General features: G+C 41.4%; 1 protein-coding gene across 1 annotated transcript in view; it reads right to left on the reverse strand.

The window, feature by feature from the left end:
- Positions 1-631: 631 nt before the first annotated feature.
- The window catches only part of Plcz1 (phospholipase C zeta 1), a 57062-nt gene continuing 31359 nt past the window's right edge, over positions 632-26334 (reverse strand). The window contains exons 6-13 of the mRNA XM_045139559.1: positions 23949-24098; positions 19265-19512; positions 16823-16974; positions 13106-13222; positions 12003-12175; positions 5281-5407; positions 1691-1840; positions 632-720 (exon numbers count right to left, since the gene is read on the reverse strand). Coding sequence (XP_044995494.1) covers positions 632-720; positions 1691-1840; positions 5281-5407; positions 12003-12175; positions 13106-13222; positions 16823-16974; positions 19265-19512; positions 23949-24098 — 1206 coding nt within the window. The remainder of the gene's footprint in view (positions 721-1690; positions 1841-5280; positions 5408-12002; positions 12176-13105; positions 13223-16822; positions 16975-19264; positions 19513-23948; positions 24099-26334) is intronic.

Consider the following 26334-nt stretch of genomic DNA (forward strand, 5'->3'; position numbering starts at 1 on the left):
CAAATTAATTCAAGATCCAAGTATGTAAGTCTACATAATAGATTGCTTTGCTAGATATGGAATCTGCATACAGTGTGTATGCAAATCAATTTCATATGCACTTATGAAAATGTCTCTATAATTATAGGGTTCCAAATCTAGCACATGTCATCTAAGAGCCACCCTGAGAATTCAGGAGCTCATTACTCTCTAGGATAGAAAAGGGCACAAAGATCCTAACAATCTCATTGCTTCCCCCCCCAAAAAAATATGTAGCAGTGGGTATTGAGAAGTTAAAACACTCTGAGGTTGCACATCTTTTATGCTGCTAAATATTTGCCAACGTGTCTTATACAACCAGACATATTTTTAAAAGCTTATAAATCCTGCTCATTAAAAATGATATGCAGCAAGTTCCAAAAGCAACCTTGATGGCTAAAGCGCAGGAGCAGCCGAGCTAGAAGATGCCAGTCAGGGCCACGTAGCGTCTCTTCTTTTCCAAGGTTGTTCTTCATGAAGGTGAATGCGCTGCATTTTGCCATTTTATTAAGTAGTTATTTGGCTTTACAGTTGCAATAAAAGAATAGGTATGGATATTCATTTCGATTGCTTTATTGTGATGTGCAGTTAATGATGTGTCTGGTCCGTTTAGTCATTCTCTGATGTACCAAACATAAATAAACAGAGAAGAGGGTTCGAGGCTCTCACCTGTTTTGGAAAGTAGAGGAACACGGCGGTAACCTGTAAAAATGAAGAATGTCTAATTACAAATAAGAATAAACTCATCAGTGGTGGCCTCAACAGTGCTCCTGAGAAAGAAGACAATTCCACTATGTGTTTAAAAAAAATTAAAAAACCGGCCAGGCATTGTGGCACATGCCTTTAACCCCAGCAGCCAGGAGGCAGAGGTAGGAGGATCGCCATGCTATGAGTTCGAGGCCACCCTGAGACTACATTGTAAATGCCAGGTCAGCCTGAGCTAGACTGAGACCCTACCTCGAAAAAAAAAAAAAAAAAGGCTACAACTACAACTGTAGAATTGCAATCCAACCTTGTATGTGAATTTTCCATGCAAATTAAATAGTTACAGTTTCTGCTCTGGCTTCCAGGATGCTGTGTGGCCAATGATAAGCATACAGCTCTGGCTTCTCCTCCCCAGGACAGTGGCACCCAAGATTAGCCACCATCCTTTTGCACCAGACAGGGCCTGTTCTCCAGGCACACACCTCAATTGGCAATAGGAAAGCAAGCATGTTCAGACAGGCCATTGGTAGCCAAGAGTAAACCACCTGGGTAAGTGACCATGCACCTTGTTTGCAGCTCAAGAAGGCCTCGAGAAAGGGTATAGCTCCTGGGGCCTTGTGCTCAGGCAGGAAGAATGAGTCCCTGTTCTTTTTCATCCATGCCCTTCATTTGTGGTTCATGAGGACCCTCCACTGAAACAGACCCAGGAGCCATGTGAAGAATGGCACATACTGTTTGCCTAGCGCTCCCAGCAAGCCCACATCCCCAAGACCCCTTCCACTCTTCCACATCAGAGCAACATGTCTTCCATCCCACAGAAGAAAACACGTGTGACTACGTAATTTTTCAGACATCTGACTCTTGTGGGTGGAGGTATTTCCACATTTGGTATAACCGAAGTGTGCCTTTGATAAAGACAATATATAGATAAATGTTAATACAATTACCTTACTTTTAAAAGAATTACCTTTGTTCATGCAGAGAACTGGTAAAGTGTATTGCCCAAGAAATTCATTTCCTGCTATTAAACCTTGATTTTCAACAACAAAACGGATCAATGCCAGTTCTGGCACTTGAATAATGAATGTGAATGTTTCATTCCATTTGGGACTAAAAGCTGTAATAGAAAGGAATGGACACAGAAACATTATAGCTACTTTCTCTAGGGAAAAAACAAATAAAAATGGCTCTCCAACTTTCTTTTAAGGCTTTAGTAACAACAAATAGCCCAAATCTTACAAGACTCACACATTTACTGCACACAATGGGATGAATAAGTTATCATAACAATAACAGCATTGGGTGTTTACTACTGCTAGGCCAAGGTTCTAAAAGCTTTCCCTAAATCTTCTCTGGTTCTCACAGCCCCCTCAGGATTAGTACTGTCTCCATTTACAGGTGAGAAAACCCACTAACATACTTAGCAGGGTTTCACAGGAGGGCCACAAAATGCTCAGGCAGAGATTTAGGCAGGGCCACCCCAAGTCAAAGTAGAAACTCTGAATCATTCTGAAATATGACTGAAGTTTCCTTCGCAAAGAAAGGGAGACATGAGGAAGAGGAAGTAGCTTTAGTTTTCTATTCCAGATCATATTACGGGAAGCTTTCCATGCTTATGGGACTGAAAAGTAGATGAGTGCTCCAAGGTTATTTTATTTACATTATTTATGCAACATTTTCTCCAGCCCTATCAGTGAGCTCTTCATCTTTCTTTTTACGAGTGATTATTCCAAAGCCCAAGGCTGATGAATAATTTAGTGTTCTAGTAAAATAAATCTTTCCAAGCAACCAACATCACCCCAGCAAGAAATCTAGATTGTTTCAACATATGACCCAAGTCATCCAAAACCTAGATCATAATTTAATGAGATCAAGATGCTCACATCCAGATCAAAGACATGTTTTTCTTAGACTCAGCGACAAGTAGCATACATCCAGGCACAAAGGCAAAACTGCCCGTGTTATGTCAACAGTTTTGTTCTTTTAGGAGTGTTTAAGGAGATGTGACTAATTGTACTAACATCTCTGGTTTGCACAGTGCCCCTTGCCCTTACAAGGGTACCTTCATCACGAAAGCCCAAGGGGTGGTTTACACCCATGCAAACAGTGAATTGATTGACTCATGCTGAATTAATGGCTTTGGCCTCAGAAGAGATTAATATGCAGACATTAGTAACAGACTCTGAGACAAGGTTGTACGGACACTGCAGAACACCTGTGGACAATTCTCGTACTGATTTAACTGACCTCCTCTAACATTACGTCGTCATACACATCCTTTGTATCCCATTCCTTCCTCCGGATCTCCAGATCTCTACATATTTCTCTGTGTCTATCCATCTCTCTCATTCACATTTAATTTTGCACAGTTGTGTACCATAGGTGAGAATCTTAACTTAGTTTTTGAAGTTAAAAAAAGTGATCCAGGATATGAAATTTGATCATGATTGATGTAGTTTTCAAGACACAATCAGAACTGAAGAATTAACTACGCTTCATCTGAATATGACCCTTTCTGTCTCAGACACTTCTATCTCTGATGTCACTATCATTACCCTGCAAGGGTCACACCCCTCGCGCCTACCTCCGTTGATGTTTACTCCTGTCCAGTGTCTCTCATTCTTTTCTGGATGGCACTGTCTTCTGTACAACTGGACTCCTACATCACATGACCATTGAAATCATGCCCTGACCGCTCTGTATTTCTTATAGCTCTCTCATACCTTCCTGTCTTATCTGAAAAAAACAATCTTTCAAAGGTTCTGCACTATATTCCTCTTAAGAAGTCTTAACTGTATCCATTTTCTGCAGAGAGATCCCTGAGAGCTCAACATGACATAGTTTTCCTTGACGACCTCCAAGATAGCATTACCACTTGATCTTTTACTAATCTTTCTTAAACACCATATATTCCACTCACCTTGAGCTCTTTGGCTTTTCCCTAGTACCTTTTACCTGTGCCTTCATGTTTAGATTTATATTGTCCTTTTTCCCCTTAATGTTCTTGTCCCCAATCTGTGGCACAAAAAAAAAAAAAGTCTACACATTCCCCAAGAGCCCCTTCCACACAAGTGTTTATATTCTCCTGAAGCACTGCTACTTCTCCATCATAATCATTCACCTTGCCCATCACTTTGCATACTAAACCACAAATTATCTATAATAGAGTTAACTAGAACATCTATAACAGTACATTTAATAAACAGATTTTAAGTCTTCTGATGTTTATAAGAGCATCCAGCTTCTAGCAAAGCAGGAGCCCAAATTTTACCAACTAAATTGAATTTCCTCAGAGGTCCTCCCATTAAACTCAGACACATCACTAAGACCCTAGAACAGGCCATTGTAAGGGCCACTTTGAAAATATTAAAGTTCAATATACTTTGTCATGATGACTTGGGTTGGAAGGAGACAAATTCAGGTACTCTAACTGGCATTTTAATGTGACTTCACCTTTAAAGCATGCCAAATGAGCCGGCAAATTAGCACCAATATCCTGGATCCCATGTATGGAAAGCTGTAGCGCCAGTGTTCTGAATCTGTTTTTATTCCATCCTTTTTGCACTAGAGACCATGCTGGGGAAGTGTTTGGAGACGTAAAAGAAACAGACTGTGGACAGAGTTAGAAATTATCATGCAAAATATGAATGGCTGGTCTGCCAGCGCAATTTAGTCTGAAGCATATTTCAAGACTCTGAAATGAATCCACTGTGGGAATATCCATCCAAGAAGGATTTCACACTCGAGGCTCCGGTCCAAAGTCTCCTCCAAGGTGATCCTGACTGGGAGTTGACTCCAGGAGCTTAATCCTCTTCTATACTGCCTTAGTGGTTTCACTCTTGCAGAAGAAATGAGAATGCAGTACATCAAATGTCTCCAGATGCTGGGATGCTAAAAATCTTACTAAAATCACTTCTTGCAATCCAGTACCTCCCACATAGCAAAAATGACTGAATAATGTATCTAAATATTGTTTTTCAATTATTTTTATTATTTTCTTTTGTTTTTGTTTTTCAAAGCAGGGTCTTGCTCTAGGCCAGGCTGCCTGGAGTTCACTGTGTAGTCTCAGGGTGGCCGTGAACTAACAGTGATCCTCCTACCTCTGCCTTCCAAGTGCTGGGATTAAAAGTGTGCGCCACCATACCCAGATTAGATGTATCTAAATATTGTAACATCCCATTTCTATTTTCCCTAAATTGGAGAGAGAAGCCACAGAGTTTCCATCTAAACAACTCAAACACTAAGGTCAAAATGCTGAACAATCAAGAGATTTTCCTCCAACACAGAAGCTAAAGAGAACTGCAGCTGTCAAAACTGCAAAGGAAGTTAAAAAGAAAACTAATAATTTTGTAGGTCAGGTAAATGTTTGCATCTGTCATTTGAAAATACATCTACATCTGTCATTATCATCTTTACCAAATTGTGTTTGCTGCAGACATTTGAAAAATCTTGAACACCATGCAAAACTTTTGCTTTCTGAATAATTAATACACATAAAAACTATTTAATGTGAGAAGAATCCAGGAAGAAGTTCACTAAGCTATGTGAGGAGCTCACCGTTTCTTTTGATGACACGAGTCTGCTGTTTTGTGTGATCGTTTGGGACGCCATAAACTTCGATGATCACCAGTGTGTCTGCTCTACTGGGCGATGTGTTAACAGGCAACTGGATTCCACTGATGAGCTGCGCAAACACAGAGCAAGAGTACTTAGTCGGACGCTAAGCTGTACCTACCCATGACTTCAAAATCAAAAGACATATTCCGGAAACTTGATGGGCTTTAAGTCAGTTCCTACAAAAAAAAACTGACAAATCATACAATTTTTAAAATTAAAACCTTTTTTTTCACCTTCAAGGAGACAAACACCAAGAATATGACTTAAATGTTCGGTCTCTAAATGTGTTTCAAGCCTACAATGTCCATAAGCTTATGACTTCTTAGCCTTTACTTCTAATTTAAAAAGTATTTGTTATGATGACCTTTTTTTAACTATAATGTAGGCTGGATTTACTCTAACACCACTGTCCTTATATTCTTATTTCATATACCAAAAAATTCAGAGAAATATGAGTATTCTCAAAAATTTTAAAAAATTACATCATATAGTTTTTATCATAGTATCTCTGAAAGAATTTAGGTTTTGCTAATTTATGAAATTTGGCATTTTTTCATCTTTGTCAATACTATCGTGATAAGTGACCTGAGTGTGATAAAAATCAATTATATATATGTAAAGGACTGAGCATTAAAAACATGCTTAACAAGCCAGGCATGGTGGCACATACCTTTAATCCCAGCACTTCAGAGGCACAGATAGGAGGGTCAAGAGTTCAAGGCCACCCTGAAACTACATAGTGAATTCCAAGAGAGCCTGGGCTAGAATGACACCCTACTTCAAGAAGCCAAAAACGAAAAAAAAAGCTTAACAAAGTCACTAATTATATTTTTATTTAGGCTATTTATGGAAGCAAAAAATGTTTAAATTTTAGGACAAAATTAACACAAAATATTTGAGGTATCTCTAACGTAAGAAGTCATTGTTATGTGATAAAATTACAGTTATAAAAATTGGAGTATTATAATCTCTGAAGATGATTATACTTCTATGTAAGTAATTACGTTTAAGGGAAAGACAAAAGAAGAAAGTGGGATTAAAAATTGAAGAATAAAGAAAAGAAAATCTACTAATTTTTCCTCTCATTTTTCCTCTTATAACCCTATACATTATGGGAATCCATATCCAATGGGCATCAGGCAATGAGCAGTCTTAGACATTGGCATATTTAGGAAGGATATTAGTTATTGATATATACTACACTGTTGCCAAACATTGGTAAACACAAGATAACTATCAACTCTGCTAACTATAGAGCTTTACCAAAACATAAATAGCTCAGCTTTGGTGTATCATATACCAAAATTTAAAAAATACAAACTAGGGCTGGAGAGATGGCTTAGTGGTTAAGCACTTGCCTGTGAAGCTTAAGGACCCCAGTCTGAGGCTCGATTCCCCAGGGCCCATGTTAGCCAGATGGGGGCACACGCACCTGGAGTTCATTTGCAATGGCTGGAGGACTTGGCGCGCCCATTTTCTCTCTCTCTATCTCTCTCTCTCATTCTCTCTCTCCTCCTCTTTGTCTGTCACTCTCAAATAAATAAAAATAAACAAAAAATTTAAAAATATATATATAACTACAAAATTTTATATATATATTATATATACATATAACTATATATATATTTTTTTAAAGAAAAAAGAGAAGGGGGAATAAATGAGCAAATTAGGCTCTCCAGCCACTATAAACAAACTACAGATGCATGTGCCAGTTTGTGCATATGGCTTTAAGTGGGTACTGGGGAATTGAGCCCAGGTCATTAGGCTTTATAGTCAAGTACCCTAACTACTAGGCCACCTTTCCAGTCCCCAAAGCCGAATTTATATAAGACATAATTCACTGTGAAATTGAAAGATAATTTGGGGAGTCACAGTCAAATAATTTATCAACTCTAATTTACAAAGCTGCCATAGGCCTGTGTGGCAGGAAAGGACGTGGTACCACGCAGTTACACTTCCATCCACTGGCCTAAGCCTGATGTCTTTAACGTCGACAATGATCCCATGGTTTCTGTAGGCCTGAAAGTAACAGAACTAGAGTAATGCTCTTAGTTTGCAGGTAACAGGAAAAACTGGAGGTTGATAGCTTTCATGGGGGACATGAAAAAAGCTTACACTAAAACACAGTCCTCTGATTCCCAAGTCACACTCTCCATGATCTAAGTCCTAAAATAAACATAAGTTTCCTTAGAATAATCAATCATGTGGCCATGGTAGTAGCTGTCTAGAAAATTCATTAATCCTGCAATTGAAATCTTAGCCAGTTAACACCTCTCCACAAGACTCCTCAGAAACAAACACGGGCATTGGCAAGCGCTGTGCTCAGGAGCCGCCTCAGCCTTCCTTTCCAACAAGAGAGCACACATGCCCCCGTTCTATTCTCAGCACGAAACAGACACCCATCACTCACTTAACTTCCATGTGCTTGAGCTTATAGTGTATGTCAGACTCTGTAAATAGGCTCAAACAAACATTTTTTTTTTGTCCTTAAAGAATCCTCAGATCGCTGGGCGTGGTGGTGCACGCCTTTAATCCCAGCACTCAGGAGGCAGAGGTAGGAGGATCGCCATGAGTTCAAGGCCACCCTGAGACTCCATAGTGAATTCCAGGTCAGCCTGGGCTAGAGTGAGACCTTACCTCGAAAAAACAAAAAAAAAAAAAACAAAAAAAAAATTCCTCAGATGACTGGGATGTAAGAATAAGTAATAGGTAAATAAATGATCATAACAGAGTGTGAGAAATGCCATAACATGAATGGACATAGGATGTAATGCAAAGACAGGACAACTCTAAGACCCAAAAGAAGAGCAGTGTAAAGAAAGCTTCCAGGGCTGGAGAGATGGCTTAGCAGTTGTGGTGCTTGCCTGCAAAGTCAAGGGGCCCAGGTTCAATTCCCCAGGAACCCACATAAGCCAGATGCACAAGGTGGCGCACACGTCTGGGGTTTATTTGCAGTAGTTGGATGCCCTGGCATGCCCATTTCTCTCTCTCTATCTCATAAATAAAGAAAAATTTTAAAAAATAAAAATTAAAAAAGAAAGCTTCTAGAAAGAAGTGATTTTTTTTTAAGTCTTAAAAAAATGAGTCATGATTCAACAAGCAAATGAGTGGATGAAGAAAAAGACAGTGAAAAGGGAGGTTATACAAGGCATGGAGCGTATCATGATCAGAGAAGGACTGTAATTCTGTATGGCTATAGAAAAAGGTTCTGGCTAAAAGCAGTGAGGCGTGATGGATAGAGACATAAGCCAATGTCTTACTGGGGATGTAACCAGTAGAGAGAAATCAGTACTCATAAAATTAGCATTGTAACAAGTTGTCTCTGGGCAAGTTGAGAAAGAATAGTTAGACCTGACATCCCTTAGCAAGCCCAACGAGACCTGGTGATGGGTTGTTAATTCCTGAGCTAGAACAGTGGCCGAGTTCAAATGAGAGAATGGACAAGGAAGGCATGGAGGACTGGAATCAGCAGAATTTCAAAACGAATGGCACGGGGAGCGAGGGAGCTGCGTAAACACCAGGATGGCTCCGGGCTCCCAGACTGAGCTGAGGAGAGTGGCACCCTTCGTTAACGTAGCAACGTCATATGTAAAAGGTAGGCTGACTAGGAAGGGACGTCCAGGTTTTAACTGCATAAGCTTGACGGAATGCTCATTTAAAGAGTCATGGATATGGAGTCAATTATTTAAAACAAGCCTCGGTGTCAAAAGCTGAGGTCAGACTCAAGATTTGAGCATTGTCGGTGGTTAACCCAGGCATGTGCCATAGGAGAACCCCAAGGGCATGTCTAGTTCAGAATAAGGGTGAGGTGAACGCTTTAGGTGCTGTGAATATTTGAGGAAGAAGTGGGGAAAGAGGAGCGCATCACTGAGGGTAAGGCGGAGTCCCCTGATAGATGGGAGTAGGAAAGAGCGGGTACAGCCTCAGGAGCACAGAGGGAGGTGAGTGTGTCTGGAAGGAATCTTACTGACGCTACTTCACCTCTTATCTCTAAATCGACTATTTTTAAAGTGCTGGGGGCTGGAGAGATGACTTAGCGGTTAAGCGCTTGCCTGTGAAGCCTAAGGACCCCGGTTCGAGGCTTGATTCCCCAGGACCCACATTAGCCAGATGCACAAAGGGGCGCACGCGTCTGGAGTTCGTTTTCAGTGGCTGGAGGCTCTGGCGCGCCCATTCATTGTCTCTCTATCTGACTCTTTCTGTCGCTCTCAAATAAAGAAATAAAAATAAACAAAAAAATAAAAGAGCTAGGGAGATGGCTTGGTGGTGAAAAGTACTGGTGCACAAGCACGCGGGTCTGGGTACACCCAGATTCCATCCCCCAAATGCCCACATAAATAGCTGGGCATGGTCACGCACCCGTTTTGCAGGAGATGGAGACTAGAGAATCTCTAGAGCTGGCTGACTCCAAAGAACATGGTGAGAATGGCGGCTCTAGGGCTGGAGAGATGGCTTAGCAGTGAAGACACTGGTCTGCAAAACCAAAGGACCCCAGATCGATTCCTCAAGAATCACAAAAGCCAGAGGCACAAGGTGGTGCATGTGTCTGGAGCTCGTCTGCAGTGGCTGGAGACCCTGGCACACACAACTATTCTCTCTCTCTCTCTCTCCCCCCTCTTTCTCTCTCAAATAAATACATAAAAGTAAAATTATTTTAAAATAAATAAATATAAAATGACAGCTCTGGGTTGAGTGAAAGATAAGCCAATTAACGAAAAGAGGAAGACAACTGGTATTTTGCATGTTTGTGCACAGAGCTGTCACATGTGCAAACATACATGCATAGCACAGAGCATGCACACACACACACACACACACACACACACGTCACGTCATACATACTCTACACACACAAATACAAGCAGTGCGTGCACACAGGCAAGCACACTTGCCAAAAACTACAGATAGGATGCCAAAACTATAATTACCTTATGAAAGAAGCTCAGTGGTCAATAAACTTCACCAAATCCCAGAATGTGCCAACTAGCAAAATACATTTTAATGGGTGTAACGTCACTGGATCCTTGGCAACCTGGAGCAAAGACAGCCCTGGCCTTGGCTGCACGTTTTCCTGCCGCAGCCTGGACCCTTTCCACCTGCGCATCTTTCCTGCTCTCTGTTTTCCATGTTCATGTCTGGAAGGCTGCTCAGAAAACCTCCTATTCCTACCGGGGACTAAGTGGTGAGGGCCTGAAGAAGGTGAAGGTAGGCTTCCCAATCTTAGGGAATGCTGACTTGCCACCAGGAGACACATGCTCTGTGGATTCCGGAGTTCCACGCGCTGCAGCCAGGTAGCAAGGATCAGGTAAAGAGCAGCAGAGCCCCAGAGACCGTCTCTCTAACGTCCTAAGCAGATATACTGTGGCACGAAGTGGCGCTAAGAGCCCTGGTCCAAATTCCAGAAGAGCATCTGAGGTGGTTTGTGTGGTTGTAGGAACAAGTGGTTAGATAGAGTCACCAAGGAGACTATATCTACCCAATCTGATGGCAAACAAATCCTACAATTACAGTCTAGAGGGAAAAAAATCAACTAGAGTGTTTCAAAAGATATGGTGACATTTTAAAAAGTAAATAATGGCTGGCGAGATGGCTCAACAATTGAAAGCGCTTCCTTACAAAACCTGCTAGCCCCAGTTCAACTCCCCAGTATCCACAAAAAGCCAAGAAGCCGTAGTGTGTGTCCTCTCTCTCTCTCTCTCTCTCTCTCTCTCTCTCTCTCTCTCTCTCTTTCTCTCTCTCTCTCTCTCTCCACTCTCCCACCCTCTTTCTCATTCACTCAAATAAATAATAAAACTACTTTAACTGAATAAGAAGTAAAGAAATCCTGAAGTTCTAGAGAAAGAATGAGGTCTTGAACGGTCACAGCTGCTTTGGCTCTCACTGAGATGATGCAATGAAGTAGAAACTGAAAGATGAACTCACAAGGCAGGAGTGAGGTGAAAAGGCACTGCTGGGAACACAGACAGAAATGCAAAAGAAGCACGAGGTAACTAGCAATTGGAGGGACCGAAAATGGCAGAGAAAAGCTTCACAACTCCATTAAAGTAATGAAGAATAAGATCAAATACAGATTTTGGAACCATCAATGTAAAGAACAAATGTTAAGAGCTATACCAAAAAATGGCAGAAAAGGGAAAATTCTAAACTCAAATTGACATGGACGGCATATATGGAAGAAAAGTGAATGCACATCTTTTCTTTATATGCAATCAAAGTTCAGAGACATAAGGGGGAATCTTAAACTACAAAAGCATAAGAGATTAATGAAGGGAAAATAGATCCTAGAATTTCCTTGTAAAATTCTTTAAAGTTAAAGAACAAAAAACAGCTTGCCCACAAGGTCATCAGTGGGCTGAACTCAGACCTCCCTACACCCACATTAAATGGTGAGACTCAGAGAAAAATATGAATAGATCTTACAGAGAAAAAGGTTTTAGCCTCAATATTTGTACTCACAGGCAGGAAATCATTCATGTGAAAATGCAATAGAAAGGCATTTTACAGATGCAAAAAGATGCTAAGATACCACTCACTTATCAAACCTGGAAAGATTAATAGAAATTTAAAAGGTATTAAAGAAACCCAATGGAATTCAAAATATTAACATACACTGTCTAGTTGATAATAACCAGAAAAATGAAAGAACACATCATTAATCTTACCCTTATTGAAAGTGTGACAGGAAGGCTGTCTGCTGATGTTTCACTTGGGTTATAGTTTGATGCCATGTCTCTTAGGAAGTATGGCTTCAAAATATATCCAGCACCACCATTATCCAAAAATTTGCCATTTTGCAAGTCCATGGGCAGTCCAGGGGTCTGGAAATTTAAGGCCACTGTGAGAAAGGAATATTTTGAGATTGTCAGAAAATAAAGAGGATACTTTTTAAAAGTCAGTTCAATGACTAGCTGAAACCTAATCACTGAGAACCTATCTCTACATGATCAATGAATATTTTAGCCTTTGAATTCATGGCTTTTAACCATGTCTTCCTTCCATGTCTACATTTACATGGATTTGTGAGTTGTAGCATTGAATTAATAAATTAAGTTTCTATGTATGTTTGGTTATTGCTGTTATTTTTGTTTGTATTTTTAAGATAGTCTCATGTAGCCCAGGGTAACTTCAAACTCACTATGTAACTCCACCTCTTGAGGGCCGGGATGATAGGCTTGCACTAACACACCAGGTTACTTCACAGTGTTGGAAAAGGAAATCCAAAATGGCACGCAGTATAGGTTACAGCAAAGCAATGTATGCACCAGGTACCAGTCAATGAATTTCAAAGGCAAGAAAATATTTAAATACAGGCCAAGAAGACCTCAACTATATGACAAATGTCCAGGTCCAAGAGATAAATTTGTCACTTAAAGAAAAAGGCAGAAACAAGCAGAGCTCTCATCATTGAAATATGGAAGCTCCTCAATAAAGAGTGGTAAATAGCCCCTATGTACCTAGCTGTCTTCCCCAGGCCCCCACTTCCCTCACAGCCCTCTGCCCCTCTTCTCAGGCCTGGAATCTTGTAATAGCCATGAGATGACTGAATTTAGCCTCCTGGTCCCTATCTCCACACCTCTACTGACCTTCTCCAATATGTGCAGGAAAAACTTCAATTTTTGAGACCAGTGATTTACCATTAATATCTGGCCTTCCATCCTCAGTGCCAAAAGCTCTTTATAGGAAGACAATGCGTTTTCCATTAATTCATACAGTTAACTCATTTCAACTTACTTTTGCGAATAATGCATGATCCCATATAACATACCCATTTGACAGCCTAGATTCCAAAATTCTTGAGGATTAAAATTGGAAGAGTCTGCTCTTGTCATTTTGGGATATACTCTGGTAATGAACTTCTTGGTGTGAAAGAGAAACTCATGAACTAAAAAATATAAAATAGAACACTGTGAAAGATTTGTAATGAATGATAAGCAACAACTTCTCTATATTCCTTATGCATTGGATAATTCTACAGTTGTATCAATAACACTGATCTATATCACCTTGGAAATAAATTTGTAATGCATAAAAGAATGAATTTTATAAACGTATGTTCATAGTATATGTCACCTTCATTTTTGCACATCAAAGTTACTTCCACTTTAATATGAGAATATATAAAATTTCAAAATAACTTATGTTCATTTTTTAAAAACAAGAGTAGTATTTTTACTGATTTTTTAACTTTGTTTTCTGCATAAAGATGGATTCACATGTAAATCACATGAAACTACAGAATTCTAGTTAAATTAATTGACTGAAAATGCTACAGGTTTGTAGGATCAAAGGGCTCCTCAAGTTGTCTTCTTCAGTTCCCAGTTCCATACCCCAGTACCTTCCTTCCAAATTCATCCAACCTTTGTTATAATCCTCCTCTGAAAGTCTCACTGCCTCCCGCTGCTTTTATCTCTGCTTTCTCCTGACTGAGACACCTACATACTTGTACTATATCTATGTGTATATGTATATACGCATATATATACATATATGTGCACACAAACATACACGTGTATGCTCTATATGTGTTCTGTATGTTTCTGCATGCTTCTCTTAGATTTTTAAACACAGATCTTATGTTTCTTCTTTCACTAGGCATAACCTGTTCCCACAACCACTGCTGATAATACTGTGTCCCATCATGGGAAAAATGTGTGTGTGTGTGTGTGTGTGCGCGCGCGTGTGCACGTATGTGTTTCTTGGATTGGTAGGTTTGAGAAACAAGTTCACTTTAATTGCTGAGCCATCTCCCCACAGCTTCCTAAATAATATCCTTTAAGAAGCATTGTCGATTTAAAAATTACTGCTAAGTACATCAACTTTTTAAAGAGTGCATGCTCCTTGAGAGAATTATTTTGAAATCACTCATGTATAAATAGGCACAGGTGATCATGTTCTCTCCTCCAGTCCTAAAACAAAGTTGGTCCTTGGGCACAAAGCATATGCTCTGGGCTCCAGTGCTTCCTGTCAATGAAGTAATATCCTCCTGGACAGTGCCAATAGTCCCTGTGATGAGTCATTTTGGTTGTCAACTTAATTATATTAAGAGACTGCAGCGCGTTGCTGGAGAACACTGTTGGGTGTGTCTGAGGCTATGTTTCCAGAGACAGTTGACTGAAGACAGACACCCCGGACGTGGATAGCACTGCCCCTGGAGCTGGGGTGTTAGACTCAATAAAAAAGGAAGAAAGAGAAACCCAGCTAGACTCCAGCATCCATCGTTCCTGCTTCCTGATCCAGAAATGTCAGCAAGTCACTTCCACATGCTCTGGCCACAATGAAGTCATATGCCACCAGGCCTTCCTGGCCGTGAACTTTGTCTTCTGAAACTACAAGCCTGAATAAATCCTTCCTCTCTTAACTTGCTTCTTGTAAAACATGTGTTCACAGCAATGAGAAAAGTAGCTAGCATAGTTCTGTAACAAAATGTGATTTTTGTGATTTATAGAGTTACCTTGAACACTTAAATATGATTTGCTATTACAAATGTACTTCATGTTCAGTTTAGAAATATGAGGATGTCAGACTTGAGGGATGGCTTAGCTTTGGGCTAGAGGGATGTCTTAGTGGTTAAGGTGCTTGCCTGTAAAGCCAAAGGACCCAGGTTCAATTCCCCAGGAACCATGTTAGCCAGATACACACAAGGGGACACACGAGTCTGGAGTTCGTTTTCAGTGGCTGGAAGCCCTGGCATGCCCATTCTCTCTCTCTCTTTCCCTCTCTCTCTGACTCTAATAAAAAATAAATAAATAAATAAATAAAAATATGAGGAAATGAAAAATAAAATTGCATTTAATCTAATCAATTAAGAGTCACTGATGAATATGTGTGTGTATATACATATATATATATTCCTTCCATTCTTTTCTATCTATATGCTAATTTTCAAATCATGTTGTTTATTCTCTTAGAAACTGTAATTCTCTGTAAATTAGGATGGGAGGATCATTACCTCTCCATCAGCCACATTACTTTATTGGTGTATATTGTGTGGTCGTAAGCCTGCTAGGTGTCTTTGCAGTTAAACGTTTGCCAGTGTAGCCATTTAGTATTCTCAACTTTCAGCACGAGGCGAATGCTCTCTCCAAAGCTGGTGGTGTTCGTTTTTTATGTCTCCTTATCTCTACCTATGTTTGCATGTCTTTCATATCCTGAAGTTGAGAGACCCGTAACTACTCTTGCTATGCCGGAAGTCTTGTTCTCATAGAGCCACAAAAGTTACCCAGTATTTTGGGGAATAGAGACAAGTTAGTCAAGCAGATTTACCTTACAGTAAGAAACACAACAAACGCACAAGCACACGCTCATGCGAGCATCTCGCCGTTTCACGCCTCTGTTCTACCCCATGCCATTTCATTCCTCTTGACACAACTAACTCTGCCTTATTCTATTATCTTACCTGTCATCTAGACCTACTGAACTGATTTATTTTGGTTTTTGTTCTTTTTAAAGGTCATAGAAATGCCCACGGTCTTTCCTAATAAGCAGTTTAAGAGTGTGGGCTACAGGATTGTGGAAAACCATTGGGGTGTCAGTGGTTTCCGCAGCGAGGTTAACCAACAAGGCTGTCTGCCCTTCCCAACAGCATCCTCGCTCAGTTCTGGTACTGGTTTTCCTGTAGTATTGTTTCTGTACATGATGGTAGACTGTTGGCATTTTATAAAAGCATTTTGAGAATGACCTGTTACTGATACATTCTTTTCAGTCTGGGATATTCCCTACTCTATGAAAAGCAGATGGAAGGGTCTACTTCCCATTCTCTTTCCTCGGTCTCATTTCATCTCAGAGGCATTACCAAGCAGAAGAGACCCATTGGATTCAGCGTCAGAGGGCAGCTAGATGTTGCAGGGGCAAGTGTTGGCTCTGAAGGGGTGTGTTGGCCACGCACTCTGCCAAGCCAGCAGGCAGCCCAGTGGGGTGCCAATCCTGCCCTCTGTATCCCACCTACTTCTTACATATAGAGCCTCCAAGTCTACTTAACTCTACCTCTTCAATGCCTGTTGGATCCAAAAGTCAGCCCTGTCTCCATCCTCACTGACCTTCAGCTTCCCACTCACTCCTTCCTGCCTCAGCCCTGCCCTTTGTCTTGCTGTCAGCTGCAGCCCTTGGGAACATGCATGCCCCCAGGCAGCAGTCTCCTCATAATTACATCTGACCCTGGGAGGCTGCCATGTTCAGCCTGCCTATGCACCCGGTCACTCACTGCTCTTCAGTAGAAACTGCCCATCACCGCCCACCCAAAGGAGCGTAGACACTGGACATTCTCAGTCGACTTGCTGTGACTGCAGAGAAGGCAAGTAACACGAAAGTTCCACGAAGTAAGACCATGTTCCTTGCAACCCACAACCCCTTGCTAAATTGTGTTAAAGACATTGAAATGTTATGAGAACAATACATTTCACAAATATCAGTGACCCAGGTCAACACCTTAGCAGGGAACTGAGCTGACTTCAACACTTGGTCAGTTTGAATCATAAGAATTTACCTCTCATTTTGGAAAGTTTTCGGGCTTGTGACTCCCCGATAGAGTTATTCTCATTAAATTGCTGATACAGTCTTGAGTGCTGAAAATTTCTGAATTTTTCAGCCTTCGTGTAAATGACAAGGTCAGATAGAGCCATAGCTATTTTTAACTTCCTGGTCTAAAAATAAAATGCAATAATTTCACATTTTTACACTAATCACTGGAAAATTTCTTTTTCTACTAAAGAAAATATGCTTTTAAATGTTCATTTAAATTCTTTTCATAAGCTTATCAAAATAAGATTAAGTCAATGTAACCATCTTTGATGACTATACTTAATGACAATATGAGCTACCTTATATAAGTTTAAAATCCCTATTAATATAAATATTGAGAACAATTGCTATTTATTTTTGCAAAAGATGTTAGCTTATGTTAACAAATCTTGCAAGTTTATGAATTTTAGCCATATTTCCAGCTTGATCCAACACTGCAGAATAACTTCTCTGATGTAAGCTTTCGGTCTTCCGCATCGCCACATCTCCTGCTCCGCACTTCACTAAGCTCCGGCCTTGAGGAGGACCAGGAAAGCAACCTTGGCTAATGTATGTCCCATGGATTTCTTTTAGTTAATAATAAATAAGTTAAGTGATTGCCCAAAGCAATAGGTTTCCTTACAGCATACATACACATCACTGCCCTTTCTTTTTTTTTTAAATATTTTTTTTGTTCATTTTTTATTTATTTATTTGAGAGCGACAGACACAGAGAGAAAGACAGATAGAGGGACAGAGAGAGGATGGGCGCGCCAGGGCTTCCAGCCTCTGCAAACGAACTCCAGACGCGTGCGCCCCCTTGTGCATCTGGCTAACGTGGGACCTGGGGAACCGAGCCTCGAACCGGGGTCCTTAGGCTTCACAGGCAAGCGCTGAACCGCTAAGCCATCTCTCCAGCCCTGCCCTTTCTCCTTGAACTGCTCCCTCTTCCCCGCCCTTCCCTGTCCCTCCCCAACGTTTGCTGGACCGCTCCCTCCAGCCAGCTCGTCTCTCCTCTCTTCAGCTTTCATGCCGTGCAGTCCATTACCGTGGATGATGCCCTCCCCACTCAGGCCTCTTCCAACTTACATTCTCTACAGAGATACACAGGTACGGAAATGTACTTAACTCTCGATTCCCATATGAAAAAGAAAATGCAAGGTGTGTATCTCCCGGTGTGCTTACTTCATGTAATGTAATGATCTCTGGCTCAAAGGAAGTAGATGGCAGGAAGTAATAAAGACAAGAGCAGAAGTTAATGAAATACAGAATTATACACAAAATGAACCAAAGGGAAAGCTAATTCTTTGGAAAAAAAAAGAAAAACTAAACAAGATTGGCAAACCCCTAACCAAAAGAACCAAAGAAAGAAAGAAAGAGAGAGAGAAGACCCAAATGAATAAAATTATGGATGAAAACAGGGACATTACAACAGATTCCAATGACATCCAAAGGATTATTAGGGAATATTGTGAAGACTTATACTCCAAATAAGTGCAAAATCTAGACAAAATGGATACATTCCTAGACAAATACCACACCAATGTGTTCAAATTAGAATCACTAGTGAGGCAGGGTGGGTATGGTGGTCGGGCCTTTAATCCCAGCACTCAAGCTGTTGAAGCAAAAGGATTGTGGGAGTTGAAGTCCAGTCTAGGATAAAGTGAGTTTCAGGTCAGCCTACTCAAGAGTGAGAACCTGCCTCAAAGCAACAATAATTTTTAAAACTAATAAAATAAAAAGAATCAAACTGGTTCATCAGAGCTGATCATAATCTCTGCATCAGTAATGGATCCAGAGCTGCACACCTAACCAGATACTAGGTATATAAAACATCCCTGTGCTTTCTTAAGAGACAGATAAGGATGTCATACTGAGAGGGCATAAAGCTAAATTTTTGCACCAGCTTTGCCCCACATGAAGAAAGTGGGGGCAAAGACTGGAGAAAGTCCCTGTGTACCGTTCTTGAGACACAACATGAACTAGAATTCCTTTCCCTGAACCTTTCACCCATAGACCAGTTAATTTCCAACTATTTAAACCAGCTGCATTGTCACATTCACGTTAACGTGTCTCCTTTTAACACACCAATGCACAGATACATACCATGTGTATATATGGAAAGTCATTGTTTCTGTCTCCACTAAAGCAAGAAGTGATGTGATCTCCGTTTCTTTCGAACTCTGCACAGAGCACGTGAGAGCATGTAATATTGTCAACTAGGAGTGAAACTATCTGAGTGAATCCTGACAGGAAGAGAGATAGCTTTTCTTACTCACTGCCAACTTTTTTCAAAGTAAAATTTAATTATGAGACTTGTTGCAAAAGGAGGAAAAACACTTCTCCTCTTAGGAAGGTTTTCAACTCTCTGCCACAAAGAAATCAGAAAAATAATTGGACCACTTGTAAGATTTCTACCAAAGATGACCTCACCTTTTTCCTGAAAAGCACTATTCCCAGTGACTTTTGGGTCTCTGTATCCTTTTCCTGCTTGATTTTCAACAGAAAGCTGTCACGCGATTCTGGTTCTTTCCATTCCTCTTCCTCCTCTTCTGCTTCCAGTACCTCTTCCTCCCACTCACCCACAAGGCCGTGCTTATCAGAACCTTTCCTTGCACGCGTTTCCATGAGGGTCCCTATTTTCTTATTTTTGACTAATATTTTGAATTTTAGTGCCTGTAGAGACAATTGGAAACAGAGATATAGTGCCATATTTGCAGGTAAGTTTGCACTGCCAGCTTGAAAACCACCCCATCATATGCTCAAGTGCCCTGCAACCATCAGGTATGTGAGGACCCATCTTTCCCCAAAACCCTATTCATGCTCATTAGAACCAGTAATATTCTAATATTGATCATAATTAACCCCAAATAAGCCTGGTATTGGAACTTAGTGTAGAACACAAACTGGTACTACTTCATAAATTTGAAATATATGCCATATATATATGGCATATATATATATATATAAATATATATATATATATAATATATATTAATATATATAAATATATAGTGTATATATATATTCTACACATACACATGTATGCTGAAATACTTACCAAGAAGTTAGAATGTAACAACTTCTGGTACTACATACTTCAGGCAAATGTTTACTTTTCCTTTCTTTTCTTGTCTTTTTTTTTTTTTTTTGTTTTGTTTTTTGAAGTTGGGTGACACTCTAGTTCAGACTGACCTGTAACTCACTATATATTCTGAGGGTGGCCTCGAACTCATGGTGATCCTCTTACCTCCTGCGTCCTGGGATTAAAGGCATGGTGGTGCAAATATTCTCTTTTCCCATAATAAAATACATTAGATGAGATCAGGCATGTCAAAATGCCCATCGGAGTGCCTGGCACCTAGTATAGACCCCTGTGATGGTTTGCACTAGGTGTCCCCCACAAACTCGGTGTTATGAATGCTAGGTACCCTGCTGGCAGCAGTTTTGGAGCCCGAGCTTTGCGGAAAGAGGTGTGTCACTGGAGGAGGACCTTGAAGTCTATCAACTCTCAGTTTGCCAGTGTCAGTTGGCAAAGTGTCTTGGAGCTGTTGTCCACCTGACGTTGTCCAGCAGATGATGCCCAGCCTCTTTGCTCCTGCCACCGTGGACCTTCCACTACGTCTGTTAGCCAGAATGACCCCTGCCTCCCATCAGTGGCTTGGGGTCAGCGATGAGAAGGGAACTGCACTATCCGCATTAAAGATGCAGGAAGCCTCCGTAACTCTTCTCAGCAAGTGTTCCCCTAGTATTTCTTGTCCATGCAAATCCGAGGCAGGACAAGTTTGCTGCTGTCACTGGGGAGGATCACTCACCCTAAAGCCACAGCCTTTTTTGTGCTGGTCGTTTTTTCATTAGTTTACCTGCACCCTTCTCGAACTTCCTGTCTGACAGACACAGGGCTTCCTATGTTAAAGACGATGCTGAAAGCCAGGGTCTGAAATAAAGTTTTTTCCCTCAAGCAGTTTTGCCACTTCCTTCCCTTCACTCATTTCGGATCTTGGGCCTTCCTGTCTTGGGTGAGGAACCTTTCTATTTCTCTCTAATACAGAGTGGACAAAAAGGGGCTCTGTCACCACAGGCCAAAGCGATCCTCAGGGGTACTTGTTAAAGAGACAAAGTCCTGGGATGCACTTTATAGTGAAGGAGTGGGAATCTTAGCTGTGAGGCTGGAACGTGTCCTCTCTATCAAGTCTCACACTGGAGACTGAATGCCGAGTGAGAAACCGACTGCATCTCCAACTCCTCATTCACTCTCCAGAAACCATCTGCTTGCTTCAGTGTGAAAGCCAAAACTTCAATGAAAACATCACATCCAACACTGCCGTGCTGAGAAATGGGAAGTATTATGTGTGAAGGAAATCAGTATATTCAGAAGTATTAAATTTTCCAGAATTAGACCATGTCTCTGATATTTAATCTTTGGTCCAGCATTTAATCTATGTGCCCAGCATTCTGCACAAGGCTTGGAATATTTTTGTCACAGTTGAACATATTTAGTCTTTTTAACATGTGTGTGGAGTGTATGCTTGTAGGCTACATGTATGTGCAAGTTCATGTGTGTGTGGATGCCAGGGATCAACATCAGGTGTCTTCCTCAGTCATTCTCCACGTTACTTTTTGATACAAGGTCTTCCACTAAACTTAAGAGCTCATCGATTGGGCTACATAAGTTAGCTAGAAAGCCCAGGAGACCCTCCTATCTCTGTCTCCCCAGCTGGGAATAACAGAAACATGGTGTTCAGGATCCAAACTCAAGTCCTCACACTTTCCCAGCAAGCACTTTATCCATTGAGCCATTTTCCCAGTACCAATGAACATTCTTGAGAGATAAGAGAGCCATGATTTTTTTCACTTATGAAATAATTTGTTTTGCCTGTCTCCAGTCTATCATTGAGCCCCCTACTTCTTATTCCCAATGTTAAGTGACTTCCATTTGAATCCTCACTCATTAAAAAAATAAATAAATAAAGACAAAACTGGGCATGGTGGTGCATGCCTTTAATCCCAGCACTCAGGAGAGAGAGGTAGGAGGATCGTTGTGAGTTCAAGATCACCCTGAGACACATAGTGAATTCCAGGTCAGCCTGGACTAGAGTGAGACTCTACCTCAAAAAACCACAAATAAATAAATAAATAAAGACAAATATAGAAATATTCAAATATTATTTAAAAATACTACTATTTTGCCAAAACCGAAGCTATACCAAGATTAAAAGTGTTGATTGCTCAACAATAGCATTGAAAGATAAAATTGTTCACTTATCATCAGATGGCATTTGGGGTAATGGGCCAGCCAAGGAAACCAAGAAGTGGTCAGAGAGGAATGCAGAAAGCCTGAAGAATTTGCTGGAACAGAAGAAAGTTTCCAGCAGAGAACGGAAGAATCCTGTACACTGCAGGTCAGAGAAAGAGGAAAGCCCAACCTACTTGGCTGCGTCATAGGAAGACCTGTGATGATCCGAGTAAGTGGTCACTGCGGAGCAAATGGAAGAAGTCAGACTGTGGGTCTTAAGAAGAGGGGAAGGTGGAAATCTGGAGTGTGAGAGAGAGAATGACCAGAAAAGTAGCTGGAGAGGCAGTGACATTCTGATGGCAGAGGTAGAAAGGTAGAAGGCTTCTTCAAACCAGATCCTTGAGATATTTCAACTAAGATGAAAAGGGTCCTGGGGATGTGGCAGGAACAGACTTTCGAAGGACGAAGGTGGGGCTGCGGACTGGGATCAGTGACCACAACTGCTCGCTCTGTAAGCCGGCCAGTGAAAGTTGGGATCCCTGGCACTGACCGTGGATCCGTAGAACCTACATGCAGTTGGATAGGAAGGCACAAAGGTGGCACAAACTTCCGTCATCCTCATGTGCCAACAGAAATGGATGGCAGAGCCAGCATTGTCCCAAAGCTTGCAGAGCCAGCTGGACTGGCCTTCTCAGAGGCAAAAACAACAAGACGCTGTCTCAAAACAAGGTGGAAGGAAGACTCAGCACCACAAGATTTTCCACTGATCCTCACATGCACTCACACCCACACACACTGATATACACCATCCCACAGCCCCCACACAGTCACACACACACACAGACCTACGCACACATTTTGTAAAGGAGATATTGTAGTCAGTTTACAAGTAGCTGGGATGAACCCCCTAATCAGACACAGTTTAGAAGAAGAGATCTATTTCAAGCTGACAGATCCAAGAGGAAGTTGCAGCAATAACAGAAAAAACTGCTTCCATATAGCCAAGCAAAGAAAATCTGCAACAAGTAAAAACATCATCACTAGCACGCATCCAAAAGCAGCAAACACAAGGGCTGGAGAGATGGCTTAGTGATTAAGGCACTTGCCTATGAAGCCTAAGGACCCAGGTTCAATTCCCCAAGACTCACGTAAACCAGATTGCACAAGTGGTGCATGTCTCGAATTTATTTGCAACAGCTGGAGGCCCTGGCTCACTCTCTTTCTTTCTCTCTCCCTCTCTCCCTCCTTGCCTATTTCTCTCTCTCCCAAATAAACAAATAAAAATAATTTTTGAAACAGCAGCAAGCACAAAATGGCAGCAAGCAGAAGCATCTCTGACAGAGCTCAGACGGCTCTGCAAGCCTGTGGGCTGGAAATCAAGCCTGCCCCTCAGCCCTCACCCCTTGACACTGGACCCCACAATCTCCCCCCAGTGACACCTCCTCCAGCCAGGTGACTGGAGATCCATGTTACAAGTTTCATTAAATCCCCTGAGTCTATGGGAGGGGACAAACATTCAGACTACCACAGAGGAGAAGTTGTTCCCCCCCCCCAATTTTTTTCTCCAACTTTTGCCTCTACAACATACGAAATCCCTGGGGGCTCACTGACTGCCTTGAAGGCACGGCACCGTGAAGTAGGGCACACGATCAAATATGGGCTTTCCATCGATTGCTCTGCACTTTTTTTTTTTTTTTTTTTTTTTTTTACATATTCTCTTTATCCGCTGACTTCCTGGTGAGAACATTACTTAGGCAACTTGTGACAAAGATGCTTTTCTGTGAGTAATCAAGTGTTCGCCTTGGGTGAAAAGGACAGCGACATGTTTGGGATTTTTCCCCCCCTTCACCTGAGCTTCTCAGACAACATGCTATACCTCTGGGGAAGGCAGTCTATCCTGAAAATCATCAAGCACATCCGAAAGCAAGGATTCTCCAAAGGTGGTGTGCAGGATGTCTGCCATTACTTCCTGCTGGGACGGGGAGCAGTGGTTCTCTAAGGATAATACCACGGGGTACTCGGATGTCTAAAAAAAAGAAAAGAAAAAGAAAGTGAGCCGTTACTATGGTTACTCATCAGAACTCAAGTATTTTTAATGCAAACCATCTAAGCATTTTATTTTTAAACCCACTTCTGATGCTTAATACCTTTGCAAAGTAATTCAATGTTCTTTATGGTACTTTTGCTTTTTAAAGTATTTTTGCTTTTTAAAATATTTTATTTTTATTTATTTGAGAGCGATAGAAAGAGGGAGAGAGAGAAAAAAATGGGCATGCCAGGGCTTCCAGCTGCTGCAAACAGACTCCAGATGCATGTGCCTCCTTATGCATCTGTCCTGGGGAATTGAACCTGGGTCCTTTGGCTTTCCAGGAAAGCACCTTAACCTCTAAGCCATCTCTCCAGCCCCCAAGACCAGGGCTTTTTAAATGTGTATGAAGGATTGGAGAGATGGCTTAGCAGTTAAGCTCTTGTATGTGAAACCTATGGGCCCTGGCTCGAGGCTTGATTCCCCAGGACCCATGTAAGCCAGATGCTCAAGGTGGCCAAACCCACAAGGTGATAAAAACCCACAAGGTCACTCATGTGCACAAGGTCATACAAAAGTAGGTGCACAAGGTGGAGCACATGTCTGGAGTTCGAGTGCAGTGGCTGGAGGCCCTAGAATGCCAGCTCTCTCTCTCTCTCTCCCTTTCTCTCTCTCATAGAAAAAAAAAATAAAAAATAAAAGGCCTGATAGGGATGGGGCTGACTGGTAGAGGAATTACCTAACATCCTTAGGTTTAATCCCCACTAATCTCCTTCCAAAATATGTTTGTCATGATAGAAATTATCTGCTAATAGTCTTCTGCAATAAAATAACTTGCCTAGGATAGAATGGGTGCTGAGAGACCCTAAAAGATGCATGAGTTCCCAGGCTGGCAACGACTGGGAATTAGTGAAAACTTTAAGAGGGGGACCTAGCTGACACGTTCCAGTCCTTGGGGCACATGCAGAAGTAACATAATGGAGCTCCTGTTTCTGCCCTTCAGCTTCCCTCTACTGCCCGCGCCGGCCATGGCGCCGCTGCCACGCCCCACTCCCAGTGGACCTGGATTGAGCTGCTCAAATCATGAGACAAAGTAAACCTTTTCTCTTTTGAAGTTGATCACCTCGGATGTTTGTCACAGTAATGGGAAGCTGACCAACATCGTGCCAAAGAAGACTTCCATGCTTTATTGTTGACGTATGTGTGAGAGAGAGCGTGTGCGTGTGTGTGTGTGTGTGTGTGTGTGTTCAAACATGAAGGAAAACCCTGAGCACAAAGTCAAGAGAAATATTAATTCTCTACTTTTCCAGTTGTAAGTCCTATAAGTGAAAACACATTGTGAAATCAGAGTAGAGGTAAACTCATTTCCAGCTTTTCATTAAAAAGATATTTACATTGACCTAATTGAACTAAGATATTTCTCTGCTCTTTGCCTCCACTATAGGCTTTCCACAAGCACAAAGCTAAACTCATTTAGTGGCAGATAGAGAGAAAATGGGCACCTCAGGGCTTCCAGGCACTGCAAATGAACTCCAGATACATGTGTCACCTTGTGCATCTGGCTTATGTGGGAACTGGATCCTTAGGCTTCCAGGCAAGAACTTTAACCACTAATCCATGTCTCCAGCCCATTAACCATTGCTGTTGTTTGTTTGCTTGCTTGTTTGTTTGTTTTATAACATTAGAATCTTATTCTAGTCCAGGCTGACCTGGAATTCACTATGTAGTCTCAGGGTGGCCTCAAACTCACAGTGATCCTCCTACCTTTGCCTTCTGGGTACTGGAATTAAAGATGTGCGCCACCATGCCCAGCTTTTTTTAAACATTTTTTTAAATTTTTTTTTTATTTATTTGAGAGCGACAGACACAGAGAGAAAGACAGATAGAGGGAGAGAGAGAGAATGGGCGCGCCAGGGCTTCCAGCCTCTGCAAACGAACTCCAGATGCGTGCGCCCCCTTGTGCATCTGGCTAACGTGGGACCTGGGGAACCGAGCCTCGAACCAGGGTCCTTAGGCTTCACAGGCAAGCGCTTAACTGCTAAGCCATCTCTCCAGCCCCTTTTTAAACATTTTTGTTGACAATTTTCATACATGAAAATGTAATTTGATCATAACCCTCTCCCATGACTTCTTTTATTCTCCATCTCTATCCCCTTCCACTGAATTCTTCTTTCCAACTCATCCCTCTTCTATTTTGATGACTTTGGGTATAAGGGAGGCTCCTCTGTCATCCATG

This window comes from Jaculus jaculus, chromosome 22 (genome assembly GCF_020740685.1).
Source record: "Jaculus jaculus isolate mJacJac1 chromosome 22, mJacJac1.mat.Y.cur, whole genome shotgun sequence".
In the NCBI taxonomy this organism is placed as follows: domain Eukaryota; kingdom Metazoa; phylum Chordata; class Mammalia; order Rodentia; family Dipodidae; genus Jaculus; species Jaculus jaculus.